Source organism: Rhinoderma darwinii, chromosome 1 (genome assembly GCF_050947455.1).
Source record: "Rhinoderma darwinii isolate aRhiDar2 chromosome 1, aRhiDar2.hap1, whole genome shotgun sequence".
Classification (NCBI taxonomy): Eukaryota; Metazoa; Chordata; class Amphibia; order Anura; family Rhinodermatidae; genus Rhinoderma; species Rhinoderma darwinii.
The window spans coordinates 170,954,487-170,967,772 of NC_134687.1; the positions used below are offsets into that span (position 1 = coordinate 170,954,487).

Here is a 13,286-nt window from a genome sequence, read left to right on the forward strand (position 1 = left end):
AGCCTGTGATTGGTTGCAGCGGCGGTCACCTGGGATGAAGTGTCATCCCAGGAGACCGGCCTTCTGACGTCCCCAAGGCTGGCCTCCTGGGATGACGTTTCATCCCATGTGACCGCGGCTACAGCCTGTGATTGGCTGCAGCGGTCACATGGGTTGAATCGCCATCCCAGGAGGCCACACTGGAGGGAGGAACACCGACTTCTGGGTAAATATCAGGATTTTTTTTTTTTTTGTGGCAGGATCGCTGCGAACCCGCTGCAAAATACGCAACAACTGCTATTTGTTGCGGGATTTCGCTCCCCATTGAATTCAATGGGGAATTCCTGCAACAAATGGGCTGCTTTTACGCAAATACAATTGACATGCTGCTGAATAAATCTCCGCAGCAGAAGTCAATTTCTGAGCGTTTGTTCCGCTCCATTTTTATACAGCGTGTGGATGAGATTTGTTCAATCTCGTCCACTTTGCTGATACTGTATTCTGCTGCGTTTCTTCCAGCCGCAATTCCGGACTGAAAAAATGCAGCAATTCCGCAACATCTGAACAAGACCTTTTACGTAAGCTTGGATATGAACTACGGTATGCACCCTGGATGCAGTATACTAGTCCTTCTCAATGAATTCGAATATGATCAAAAAGTTCATTTATTTCAGTAATTCAATTAAAAAACTGAAGCTCATATATTATATAGATTCATTACACACCCAGAGTGGTCTATTTTTTTTCTTTTAATGTTGATTATAGCATTTAATGAAAACCCAAAATTTTGTGTCACAGATAATTAGAATATAAGCCCGATTTTTAATACCGAAATGTTGGCCTACTGAAAAGTCTGTACAGTATATGCACTCAATACTGCATCAATGCGGCGTGGCACGGAGGCGATGTTATGGAAGCCCAGATTGCTTTGATAGCGGTCTTCATCTCGTCTGCATTGTTGGGTCTGGTGTCTCTCATCTTCCTCTTGACAATACCCCATAGATTCTCTATGGGGTTTAGGTCAGGCGAGTTTGCTGGTCAATCCAGCACAGTGATACTGTGGTTATTAAACCAGGTATTGGTACTTTTGGCAGTGTGGGCAGGTGCCAAGTCCTGCTGGAAAATGAAATCGGCATCTCCATAAGGTTACATTCACACGACCATGAAAAGTGGCCGTGTGACGACCGATTTTTGAATGGCCGTCAGACGGCTGTTTTCAGAACGGTGATGTTCTATGGGTGTATTCACACTGCTGTTTTTTTAATGGCCCCTGAATATTGGCCATCAAAAAATAGGACATGTCCTATTTTTAGCCGTTTTCACGGCCAGACGACCCCCATAGAAGTCAATGGATCAGTTTTTAACGGTTGTCGATACGTGTAACAACCGTTAAAAACGGATCTCTGTCATGGGGGTTCAAGAGGCAAAAGAACTATTGGTTCCCTTCCTGGTTATCGGCGGCGCAATCGCACATCATGATGACGGTGTGCACTTGTCAGGACTCAGGAGGGGGACAATGGCTGTATTACACAGCTGCAGTCCCGCTCCCATACATTCATATGTTACAATGCTAAGCTGTGCGGCCGCACAGCTTAGTATCGAAATACATGAAATAACCGTATTGAACCGTTTGGGGGTGCACAGTGTCGAAACTTTGATGCTTCGTGCATCCCTAGTTGGGACAAAAAAACATGACAAACGAAATTCATCAGGTTTTTTTTTTTTGGTATTTTTTTTTTATGACCATGAAAAACCGATGCAAACTGGATGTTAGACGGACTGGAAATTAATGAAATTCGAGACACACTGATGCAAAATGTTGATCAGTTTTTAATGTTAAAGAGACTCTGTCACCACATTATAAGTGCCTTATCTCCTATATAAGAAGATCGGCGCTGTAATGTAGGTGACAGTAATGCTTTATATTTAGAAAAACGATCTATTTTAAACCACTTTATGAGCGTTTTTTAGCTTTATGCTAATGAGTTTCTTAATGCTCAAGTAGGCGTGTTTTTACTTTAGACCAAGTGGGTGTTGTACAGAGGAGTGCATGACACTGACCAATCAGCGTCATGCACTTCTCTCCATTCATTTACACTGCACTAGCGATATAGTTATATCGTTATGTGCAGCCTCATACACAAGCCCTAACATTACTGCAGTGTCCTGATAATGAATATACATTACTACCAGCCAGGACGGGATGTTTATTCAGAATCCTGACACTTCTGAATCTTTTCTGTGAGATTCCAGCAAGTCAAGCGTGTATATAGCTGCACATAACGATATAACTATATCGCTAGTGCAGTGTAAATCAATGGAGAGAAGTGCATGACGCTGGTTGGTCAGCGTCATACATTCCTCTGTACAACACCCACTTGGTCTAAAGTAAAACACGCCCACTTGGGCATTAAGAAACTCATTAGCATAAAGCTAAAAATTGCTCATAAAGTGGTAAAAATAGATCGTTTTTCAAAATAAAAAGCATTAGGGTATGTTCACACGGCGGGGGTCCGTAACGGCTGAAATTACGGGGATGTTTCAGCCTGAAAACATCCCCGTAATTTCAGCCGTACCGGCATGTGCAGGCGCTTGAACGCTGCGTCAATTACGGCCGTAATTAGCGCTGCTATTCATTGGAGTCAATGAATAGCGGCTCCAATTACGGCCAAAGAAGTGACAGGTCACTTCTTCTACGCGGGCGTCTATTTACGCGCCGTCATTTGACAGCGGCGCGTAAATATACGCCTCGTGTGAACAGACAAACGTCTGCCCATTGCTTTCAAAGGGCAGATGTTTGTCAGCGCTATTGAGGCGCTATTTTCAGACGTAATTCGGGGCAAAAACGCCCGAATTACGTCCGTAAATAGGCCGTGTGAACATACCCTTACTGTCGCCTACATTACAGCGCTGATCTCCTTATATAGGAGATAGGGCACTTATAATGTGGTGACAGAGTCTCTAAGCTGTACTGCCAGTAGATAAGGTGCTGTTTTTATTTATTTTGTGATCATGGAATCAGGGCTTTTATAGACCTCCATGGAAACCAATTTATGATGTTGGTGGTCCAGCAGCAGATTTCTAAAAACAAACCATAAAACACACTACACATGCTGTCTATGAGACCGTATTCCCTGTCCCAGCTGCCAACCAAATTTTCACCTGGTTTATATTAGGATGTTTGTTTAGCCTTCTTCTTTTCTATAATCTATAGTACCCCTTCAAGCATTTCCGTGTCAGTTTATTGTGACATTCTCTTATATCTTGCAGGTTTTGTGGCAATTGGACATTTTTCGGCGCAGTTTACGTGGGCTCACTGGGCATGTTTGCTTAGGAGAAGCATGCATATTTTGTGCTTTAAAGGTAGGTTATTGTATTCACAAATCTAAATTAACATTTTAATGGCATACCTTCACTTTTACCTCACAAGATTATATGTTAAATAGAGACATATATACACACACACTTTCCTCCAGGCCACTTAACTTTTCCCGTCTAGCTTTAAAAAAAATAAAGGATAAAAAAGGAGATGGTTTTAGGCCTTATGCACACGTATGTGTTTTTGCTGCCGCAATTCACCCACAAATCTGCGGGTGAGTTGTGGTTCCTTTCACTTCTATGGGCCCATGCACACCACCGTGGTTTCCACAGTCCGTGCATTGCCCAGGAGCCTGGACCGCAAAAAGATATGACGTCCTATATGGGCCGCATTTTGCGGACCGGGCTCATTGAAATGAATGTACATGGCCATGTGCATGGCACGTGATTTACGAGCGGCCCGCGGATGACACTCCGCGGCCGTCCGAGCCGCAAATCACGGGCCGTACACACCACTACGGTCGTGTGCATGAGGCCTTAGGACGCATTAATGTGGAATTTTTCTCTACTTTATTCTGTTTCATTATTACAGGGAAAAAAAAAAGCAATGGGTGTATTGAGACTTGCCAGTTTTGTGCCCTCTTTTTGCAGCTATTATCGCTAATTTGTGGCACAATGTTGTGGTTTGAAAAAAGTTGCCTTTTTGCTGCAGACTTGTGTAAACACTGCAGGTTGTTTTGTGTTATTTTTGTGCATTTTGCCTTAATTGCTACAAAAAAAAGGCACACAACCGAATGTATTCACGTGTGCCAAAATAACTTTTCTGTTCGCAACCCCATTCATTTCAATGGGGTTTTATTAGGTGGCATCAGTTGGCATTTGTGCTACCAGGTTTTTGTTACTTTTGGCAGGCAAATAATAGTCTTCTACTCCCAATTAGCCCAGTGAAAAAGGGAAGGGTGACGTTCATTGAATATATGCTTTTTTGTTTTTTTTCCTCCTACATAAGGTTTCCGTCTTTTTTTTTTTTTTTTTTTTTTTTTTTGATTTTATTTTTTTTTTTTGTTTTGTTCTGTTTTTCCCCCCCTCCCCCCTTTTGCATGGTTTCTCAATCAAACCGGTTTCACATCTTATTTGCATTCACTTGGAAATGCCTGGATAGTGTCAACTACTAGAATTTTTCCCATGCTTTAGCCGTTTTCTGCTGTGGTAAATTTTTCAGCCAATATGACATGTAATTGTTACATATATACTTTTCATATTCTTAATATGTTAGGGAGGTTCTCCAACTTTATTAGGCTGGATGAGGAATAATGTGCCCACTACTGCCAAGTTCCCTTCTCTGCTGTCCGCACAGTGCCAGTCTAGCTTTAAGCTGAACAGATGACTCATGTTGTTCTGCATTCTTTGGCTACCGGCTATAGCTGTTGCCAGACAGCATGTCCATAGCAACCAGTGTGTCGCAGGTTATGAATTTCCTTACCTCACAGTTGAATCGGTGCTGAGGGCAGAAAAGTGGCAGGTTGGCTTTGCTGTACTGTGCTCTTCTTTGTCGTCTTTATGTATTTAAAATTTAGGTGGAAATTCTCTTTAAAATTAATTCTCAAATTGTTGATCTCGAGCAGTATGGATGCATTGCTACCCAAATTCATTGTTAAAAGTAAAAAAAAAAAAAAAAAACGTGTGTGTGTGTATATATATGTATATATATATACATATATATATATATATATACACATACATACACACACACACAGACTATTCTGACGTCTCACACATCAATAGTCCGAGGGAGTTTTGTAGACTTCACCCATATTGTCAATGTGAGGTAGAGGTAGATTAATGTCATGGTCATGGATTTTCTTTGACATTTGGAACAGTGGGGAATATTTAAAGTTTCCGAAAGTAAAAAAAAGTTGTAATCTCAATATTAATGAAGGACCCATCTACTTTGCCGATACAAAATTTCTTGTTTGTGTCGATTTTAAAAAAAGGCGAAAAGGTGGTAGTAAACCTGGCATTGTTTAAGATTGTGCTCTCTCTTACCCACTTTGTATTCTACAGATTTGATGGCGTATTAGAATTTGCAGCTATGCCAGTGTCTGTTTTCTGGGTGTACTATAGGACTGCAGTAACCTACTGAGCTATCATGGTGCACAAAAGAATTGGTTAAAGGAGTTTTCTGGTTCTTTAAAATTGATGGCTGCTTCTAAGGATAGACCATCGATATTAGGTTGGTACCCCCATGGATCAATGAGCGCCACATCCCCTTTACCAGGCACAACTACTAAAAGTACAGAGCTCTGCTGTTCATAGCAATGTAAGCAATAAAGCCCCTTAAAACAGAGGCTATGCAGGGTTGTTGAGTCGGGCCCCCATTGATCTAATATTGATGGCCATCAATTTTAGGGAATCTGAAAACCCCTTTTTAAATATCATATCTCTGTTACAGTAGAACTTATTTTCAATGGTAACAACTCATAAAATGACGATTGTAAAGCTGTTACTTTGCTTCTCTTGCCTACAGTCCATTTTTTCCCAGTTTCAAACTAGTCGGGAGAAGGTGCTCCCTTCTGATGCTATGAGGCTTGCCCTTGCCGAGAGCTTTAAAGATGAGCACCGCTTCCAGCTTGGCCTAATGGATGATGCTGCTGAATGTTTTGTGAGTATTTTCTACTGGTCCTTAAACTATAATCAAGTATCACACAGAAAATTTAGAATTTATGCACCAATCATGACTAAATACAGTGCATTCGGAAAGTCTTCAGACCCTTTCACTTTTTTCACATTGTTATTTTGAGGCCTTGTATTAAAATAGATTTAAAAAAATCACCTTTTTCCCCCATCATTCTGCACTCAATACCCCATAATGACAAAGTGAAATTCTTGCAAATTTATTAAAAACTAAAAACTCAAATTTCACATGGACATAAGTATTAAGACCGTTTACTCTGACACTTGAAATTTAGCTCTGGGGGCCTCCCATTCTCTATATCATCTTTGAAATGTTTCTACACTTTTATTGGAGTCCACCTGTGGTAAATTCATTTGATTGGACATGACTTGGAAAAACACCCCTATCTATATAAGGTCTCACAGCTGACAATGCATATCAGAGCAAAAACCAAGCCATGAGGAGGAAAGAACTGCCCGCAGACGCAGACAGGAGTATGTGGAGGCACAGATCTGGAGCAAGGTACAATTTTATTTTTTATTTTTTTTATGCTGCACAAAGTTCTCAAGATCACAGTGGCCTCCATAATTCTTAAATGGAAGAAATTTAGAACAACCAGGACTCTTCCTAGAGCTGGCCACCCCACTAAACTAAGTAATCGGGGGAGAAGGGTCCTGGTAAGAGAGGTGACAAAGAACCCAATGGTCACTTAGGATCTTTGGATCTCAGCCAGGGTGCAGATGGGAGGTCAACCATCACTGCAGCACTCCACCAGTCTGGGCTTTATGGCAGAGTAGCTAGAAAGAAGCCTCTCCTCAATAAGGGTATGTTCACACGGCGGGGGTCCGTAACGGCTGAAATACGGGGATGTTTCAGCCTGAAAACATCCCCGTAAATTCAGCCGTACCGGCATGTGCAGGCGCTTGAACGCCGCGTCAATTACGGCCGTATTTAGCGCTGCTATTCATTGGAGTCAATGAATAGCGGCTCCAAATACGGCCAAAGAAGTGACAGGTCACTTCTTCTACGCGGGCGTCTATTTACGCGCCGTCATTTGACAGCGGCGCGTAAATATACGCCTCGTGAACAGACAAACGTCTGCCCATTGCTTTCAATGGGCAGATGTTTGTCAGCGCTATTGAGGCGCTATTTTCAGACGTAATTCGGGGCAAAAACGCCCGAATTACGTCCGTAAATAGGCCGTGTGAACATACCCTAAGGCTACGTTCAGACGAGCGTGTCTGATTTACGCACGTAAAAATTGTGGCTTTTTTTTCTACATTTCATGTCCGCGTGCCATCCATGTGCGCTGCATATTGGCATCAGTGTGGTTTGCGTATTGCGTGCGTTTTTCACGTCCATCCAAGCGCTTTTTCTGCATTTCTTTGTAACTGATGCGTGAAATACGGACAGCACACGGATGTCGTCCACGTGCTGTTTATGGTTTTTACGCACCCATAGACTTCAATGGGCGACTAGGTGCGCAAAAATGCACCAATATAGGACATGCAGTGAGTTTTATACAACGGACACTCGCTGCGTGAAAACTCACGCATGTCTGAATAGCCCCACTGAAATGTATGGGTCCGTGTGCTGTGAGTTATTTCAATGCACAGCACATGGACGAGGAACACTCTCGTCTGAATGAGCCATAAAAGACGCAACGAAAGAACAGATGGAGTTTGCAAAAAAACACCTAAAAGACTCAGACTGTGAAAAACAAGATTCTGTGATCTGATGAAATCAAGATTGAACTTTTTGGCCTCAATTCTAAGAGCAATGCCTGGTTTCCTCCAGACATGATGCATCACCTGCCCAATACCATCCCTACAGTCAAGCATGGTGGTGGCAGCATCTGGTTGCGGGGGTGTTTTTCAGCGGCTGGGACAGGGAGACTGGTCGGAGATGAGGGACAGGTGAATGGAAGTACAGAGATATTCTTAATGAAAACCTTACCAGAGTGCTCTGGATCTCAGACTGGGCCGAAGGTTCACCTTCCAACAATACTATGACCCTAAGCACACAGCCAGGACAACACAGGAGTGGCTTAGAGACAACTCTGTGAATGTCTTTGAGTGGCCCAGCCAGAGCCTTGACTTGAACCCAATCGAACATCATTGGAGAGACCTGAAAATGGCTGTCCACCGACGGTCCCCATCCAGCCTGATAGAGGTGAGAGGATCTGCAGAGAAGAATGACCGAAAATCCCCAAATCCAGGTGTGCAAACGTTGTGGCATCATACCCAAGAAAACTGGAGGCTATTGTCACTGCCAAAGGTGCTAAAACGAAGCACTGAGTAAAGGGTCTGAATAATTATGCAATATTTTTGTTTGTTTTTTCAATAAATTGGCAAAGATTACTGACCTTCTGTTTTCACTTTGTCATTATGGGGCATTGAGTGCAGAATGATGGGTACGTTTTTTTTTTTTTTTTTTTTTTTTTTTATTTTATCACAAGGCCTCAACATAACAAAATGTGAAAAAATTGGAGGAGCTGGATTGTCTATCCTCTAAATGTGGTCTGTGGATTAAAGATCACTTCACGGTTTAGGGTAGGGCCACACGGAGTCTCCTGAAATCTGCAATAAAATTGCTGCTTTATGGTGACTTTTGGGGAACGTCATTTTGGAAAGAAAGTTGCGAGCGACCTTGTAAAAAAAATTTCTCCATATGGAAGAATTGAAGTCGTGGTAATGCAACACTTTTACTGCGGATTGAGAGCAACAGTGTGGAGCCTGTGCCTTACATTCATGGACTTCAAATTTCCAATATGCATGGACACATTGGGGGAAATTTATTAAGACTGGTCTTTCATATGCCAATGTTAATAGAAAGAAAATTGGAGTAAGATGCGCCACAATGTGTGGCATCTTTCGGCCAGCCGTGTGCCATCCATTCCCCGCCCCCCCCCCCCCCACCTGCCATAAAATAAAACTTACTCTTCTCACTCCTCCTCCTTCTCCCCTCTTGGCCCCCCTCAGCCTGCCATGCGGCTCATACGAGGTCCTGGCGGGGAGCAGCTTCTGGGCCTTATACGTGATGCAGCAGTCAACGTCATCAGTGCTGCGATCCATACAATGTCCTGATGCTGCCTGGCGGTAGAACGTTGTATGAGCCACGTCATGCTAAGTGTAGCGTTGAGGTGAGCATTAATTTAGATTTATTTTTTTAATTTCAGTTAATTGTGGGATGGGGAAGACGGATTGGGGGGTTTTGGGTGTAAGATACAAGCCCTAGCATGGGCCTCTACCTTGCTATTCCCCCACAGAGTGAAATCTACAACAACTAGGAGCTGGCGAAGATTTCCACTCTAATTTGCACCAGCTTTCTGTCGTAAATTATAATAAACTTGTTGGCCCATTGTCACCCCTTTTTCTGAAGCCACACACCCCTTCCACAAAAGTGGTGAGGGCGTAAATTGCGACTTTTGGACTTGCGATATTTCAATGCCAAAAAACACGTAGAACGATCAATGAATTTCACCCGTTAAATGTTGTGTTGTATAAAAATTGCCACAGATTAGAAAATGGCACACCCACGTGTGCAGTAATTTACAACATCGGTATACTAGTACTATATAGTACTGGAGATACGTTTACATATGCATGCCTGCCATTTTTATGAATCTTGATCAAGGCTGATAAAATCTGTGCCATTTTTACGGCCAAGAAACTGCCAGCCAAAAGTCATAAATTTTTTTTATTTTTTTGTACATGTGCTCCATTATTATGGCTGGGTATTTTGATGATATGATTATTTACATGAAAATCTGATAAATCCATAAATGGATGCCTTTTATTTGTCTGCCTTCTGTGCTTTCAATAATTGTCTTTTCTATGTGCCATTTACAGGAAAACATACTGCAGCGAATTCATTTCCATATTGTGCCAAATAGTGAGGGTGACATGTGCACTTCAAAATCTTGCATTACACATCAGAAGTTTGCGATGACTCTATATGAGCAGGTATTTAAAGCTTTCTTTGCATTTCAGATTGCAAATATTTGCTCCCTTTTAATCTTATTTTGCTTATGATTTGTGTTTGATTTCTACACAGTGTGTGTGTCGGAGTTGTGGAGCATCATCGGATCCATTGCCTTTTACAGAGTTTGTACGTTACATTTCCACTACTGCACTTTGGTAAGTATTTAATATAAAAGAAAAACTAAAAGATTCACATTGTTATAAACATTTTGACATTGCTTAGACATAAACTGGCCTACTCCACTTCTCTCCGATACAGCTCTCTATACGGGTCTTGGTTAACCTAGTAATTTTTTAGTAAGAAGACCATGCTGAAACCTCAACCCTTTTATCACCTTTGTACTTTATTCCTTAAAAAACAAAACTTGTTCTAGTTGTATTAAATAAAAGAACATTTTCTTATAATTCATCTTTATGTACCCCAACCCCTTACTGCTTAAAATTGAAAGTTGGGAAGATTAAGAGATCGAATTGTGAAATGCAAAAATCTTTTTAGCTGTAGAGCCACATTCAAAGATAACAGGTAATCTGTTGGATCACATTGGGTAGTAAAGCAAAAAAGGATATTGCCAAAAACAAATTTACAAGAAATGACTAATGAAAACAAATAAAAACAAACAAACATGGAACTTGGTGAATGTCGACCCGATGTCTGTATAGACGAGCCATTCCCAACCGAAGTTCTGCGATCCCCTGTGGTTCCATGGGGTCCCGGACCAGAAATTGCTGTCCTACACCTAGTGAACGTCCTAAATCTGCCGCTGTCAGGATGTTGTATTCAGCGGCACATCATACAACATCCTGACGCTGAAAGACGTCAGGGCGTTCATGCAGGGCAGTGCGCGCCACTATAGAGGAGAAACGGTGAGCGAGACAGCAGAGGTAAGTATATGGGTTGGGTGTGCATCGTGGGGTATATTTAGCAGATTAATACTTCATATAAATTAAGACCATATGTAAGGTCTTCTCTAAATATACACCAGCCCTGCACGTGAATAAATAGTATATGCACTCAGGCCTAATAATATAAATATATATATATATATACACACACACACACACACGCATACATTAATGGTGTGTCTGTCAAAAATCAGGCTACAATTATTTTGTGCCAGAAGAAGCAAGCCTAGGTGTCATTCTAAAAGGCTAAGTTCACATATCGCGGTCAAAATGTGTGTTTTTGCCGTGATTTTGTAAAAATCGCAGCAAAATCCACGGTATTCCCGCGAATGGCAATGTTTTTTTTTATATATAAAGTACAGTTAAAGTGCTATTGGTGCTTTAGAAGTATTGCATCTTACTCTGTTAGCCTCTTTTTGTCTTCTGTAAAAAAACAAAAACATTAATTGGTGAAGGTTCCCTGAGTTTGGAAACACTGGCATAGGCAATTTTTTATTAATAAAAAAAACAAACTACTCCAATTGGTGTGCCGGACACTTTTTTTCTTATTCAGAATTGGGTTGGGCCCCTATCCGTGCACCCACCCCCTGAGCTGGTGGTATCTGAAACTCTACACTGGTATAGGCAGTTCAGACGTGGTGGAAAATGTTGCACATTTGAGGGTTTGTTCAGACGTGGCGGATTTTGCAGCGGACTTGCTGTAGATTTCAGCCTTTGCAATGCAAAGGCTGAAATCTGCAGTCAAAATCCGCTGCTTCTCTGCAACAGACTGTGCATGCTGTGGAATGTGAATTCCGCACCGCCAGCTACTTTACACACCGTTGTTTACCTCAATGTCTGCCCTAACTTAAAGGGGTTGTCTGGGCATAAGGCTGTTTTTCATACTGATGACGTATCCACAGGTACTTGAATAGGAGCAGAGCTGCAGTGTTGCAGTACGGCCGCTAGACAGTGGTCAGAGCCAGAGGCAACTGTAACAGCTGATCGGTTTGGGGGTCTGGGTGTTGGAACCACACCGATCAAATACTGATTGTTCTGTGGATAGGTCATCCGTATGAAAAACCGCCCCATGCTCCGACAAGCTATTTAACTAAAATGCTATGGAAACTAAAGGAAAACATGTCTGTTTCGGATTTCCACTGCTGCCTTTCTGCAGCGGAATTCCGCAGCAAATCTGCCACGTCTGAACAATCCCTTAAATTATAAAATGCTGACTGCTTGATGCCACTACTGTGGGGGTTTTAGGAGATTACTGAATATTGTTTATAGATTTAAATGAATAATAAAACCGCATTGAGTAATCTCCTAAGCTCCCTCTAGTGGCCGCTGTAATTAGCCATCCTTTTATCATTTATCCATGTAGTGGATTTGAAGCTCTCTAACAGGAATACTGCTCCAAACGCTTTAAAGCTATATTAATAAATTAATCCGGACAAAAATTTGGATCGAAAAACAACACGGGGGCAGATAAACTATTCAAGATGCACCGTAATTCTGTGCGCCACCCCACCTTTTTCGTTTTTTTTTTTATAGTTTTTTTTCTCCAGCACGCTGCCAAGTGGGACTTAGAGGTGTAGCTTAAATGTGACATTGTGACATTTTCTGACTGCCTTGTCTAAGATTACACTGTCTAAACTGTATTAGTAAACCTCCATCATTTAACACACTAGGGGTGGATTTACCAAGTGTGCAAACATTCAAGTGTGGCAGAGCTTGGTGACGTGTCAAGGTGACTGACCCAGGAGAAAAGTGCCAATGATCTGGTACTGGCCCCGGGTGAAAAAGTTTCAGTAGCCATAATACATTAGTGTGAATAAAGATAAATGCTGACACGCCATCTCGTTTGTGCATGATCGGATCTACAGTTGGGGATCCACTTGTTGGTGCCCGGAGAGACTCGCGTGCTCACAAGTCACTGGTAGGGCAAAAGTTGTGTAATCATAATTAGCAAACTGGTGGATCTTAATGTTTCAAAGCGAAGAACGAATACGTTATTCTCCTCGCCAGCCTTCGTAGTGCTGCTCTCAACTTCATCATCTAACTTTGTACTTCCGTTTGTGGCTGTTGTCTGCTATGAAATTCCAGTGGTGTGTGTGTGTGTGTGTGTGTGTGTGTGTGTGTGTGGTAAATGTACGGCTCTGAAGCCTTTTTACTGTGCGTTTCTTTAAAACTCTGTTACTTAGCCTAATAGTAAGTTTTACGCAGCAATGATATCTGGAATCTGTCAATGGGGAGCGAATAGCTTTCGGATATGCAACGTGTTTTTATTGAGGACCTCTCTAAAGCCAGCGAGCAATTCTTCAGTATCTAGCGTTTTCAAATTAGTCCTGTCAAAAACACATTTCGCTTTGTGTTTCAGCCATGAGTGGCAGGAAATTGCGTCACTCCACATTCTTATTTCAAGTGAGTCAGAGGCATTATAGGCTTTG

The 13,286-nt window shown here is 41.9% G+C and overlaps 1 protein-coding gene across 1 annotated transcript in view; it reads left to right on the forward strand.

Annotated features, from left to right (window-relative positions):
* The window catches only part of USP53 (ubiquitin specific peptidase 53), a 51,788-nt gene that overhangs the window by 15,645 nt on the left and 22,857 nt on the right, over window positions 1–13,286 (forward strand). The window contains exons 2-5 of the mRNA XM_075860589.1: window positions 3,250–3,342; window positions 5,825–5,959; window positions 9,823–9,936; window positions 10,028–10,110. Of these exons, the coding sequence (XP_075716704.1) occupies window positions 3,250–3,342; window positions 5,825–5,959; window positions 9,823–9,936; window positions 10,028–10,110 (425 nt within the window). The remainder of the gene's footprint in view (window positions 1–3,249; window positions 3,343–5,824; window positions 5,960–9,822; window positions 9,937–10,027; window positions 10,111–13,286) is intronic.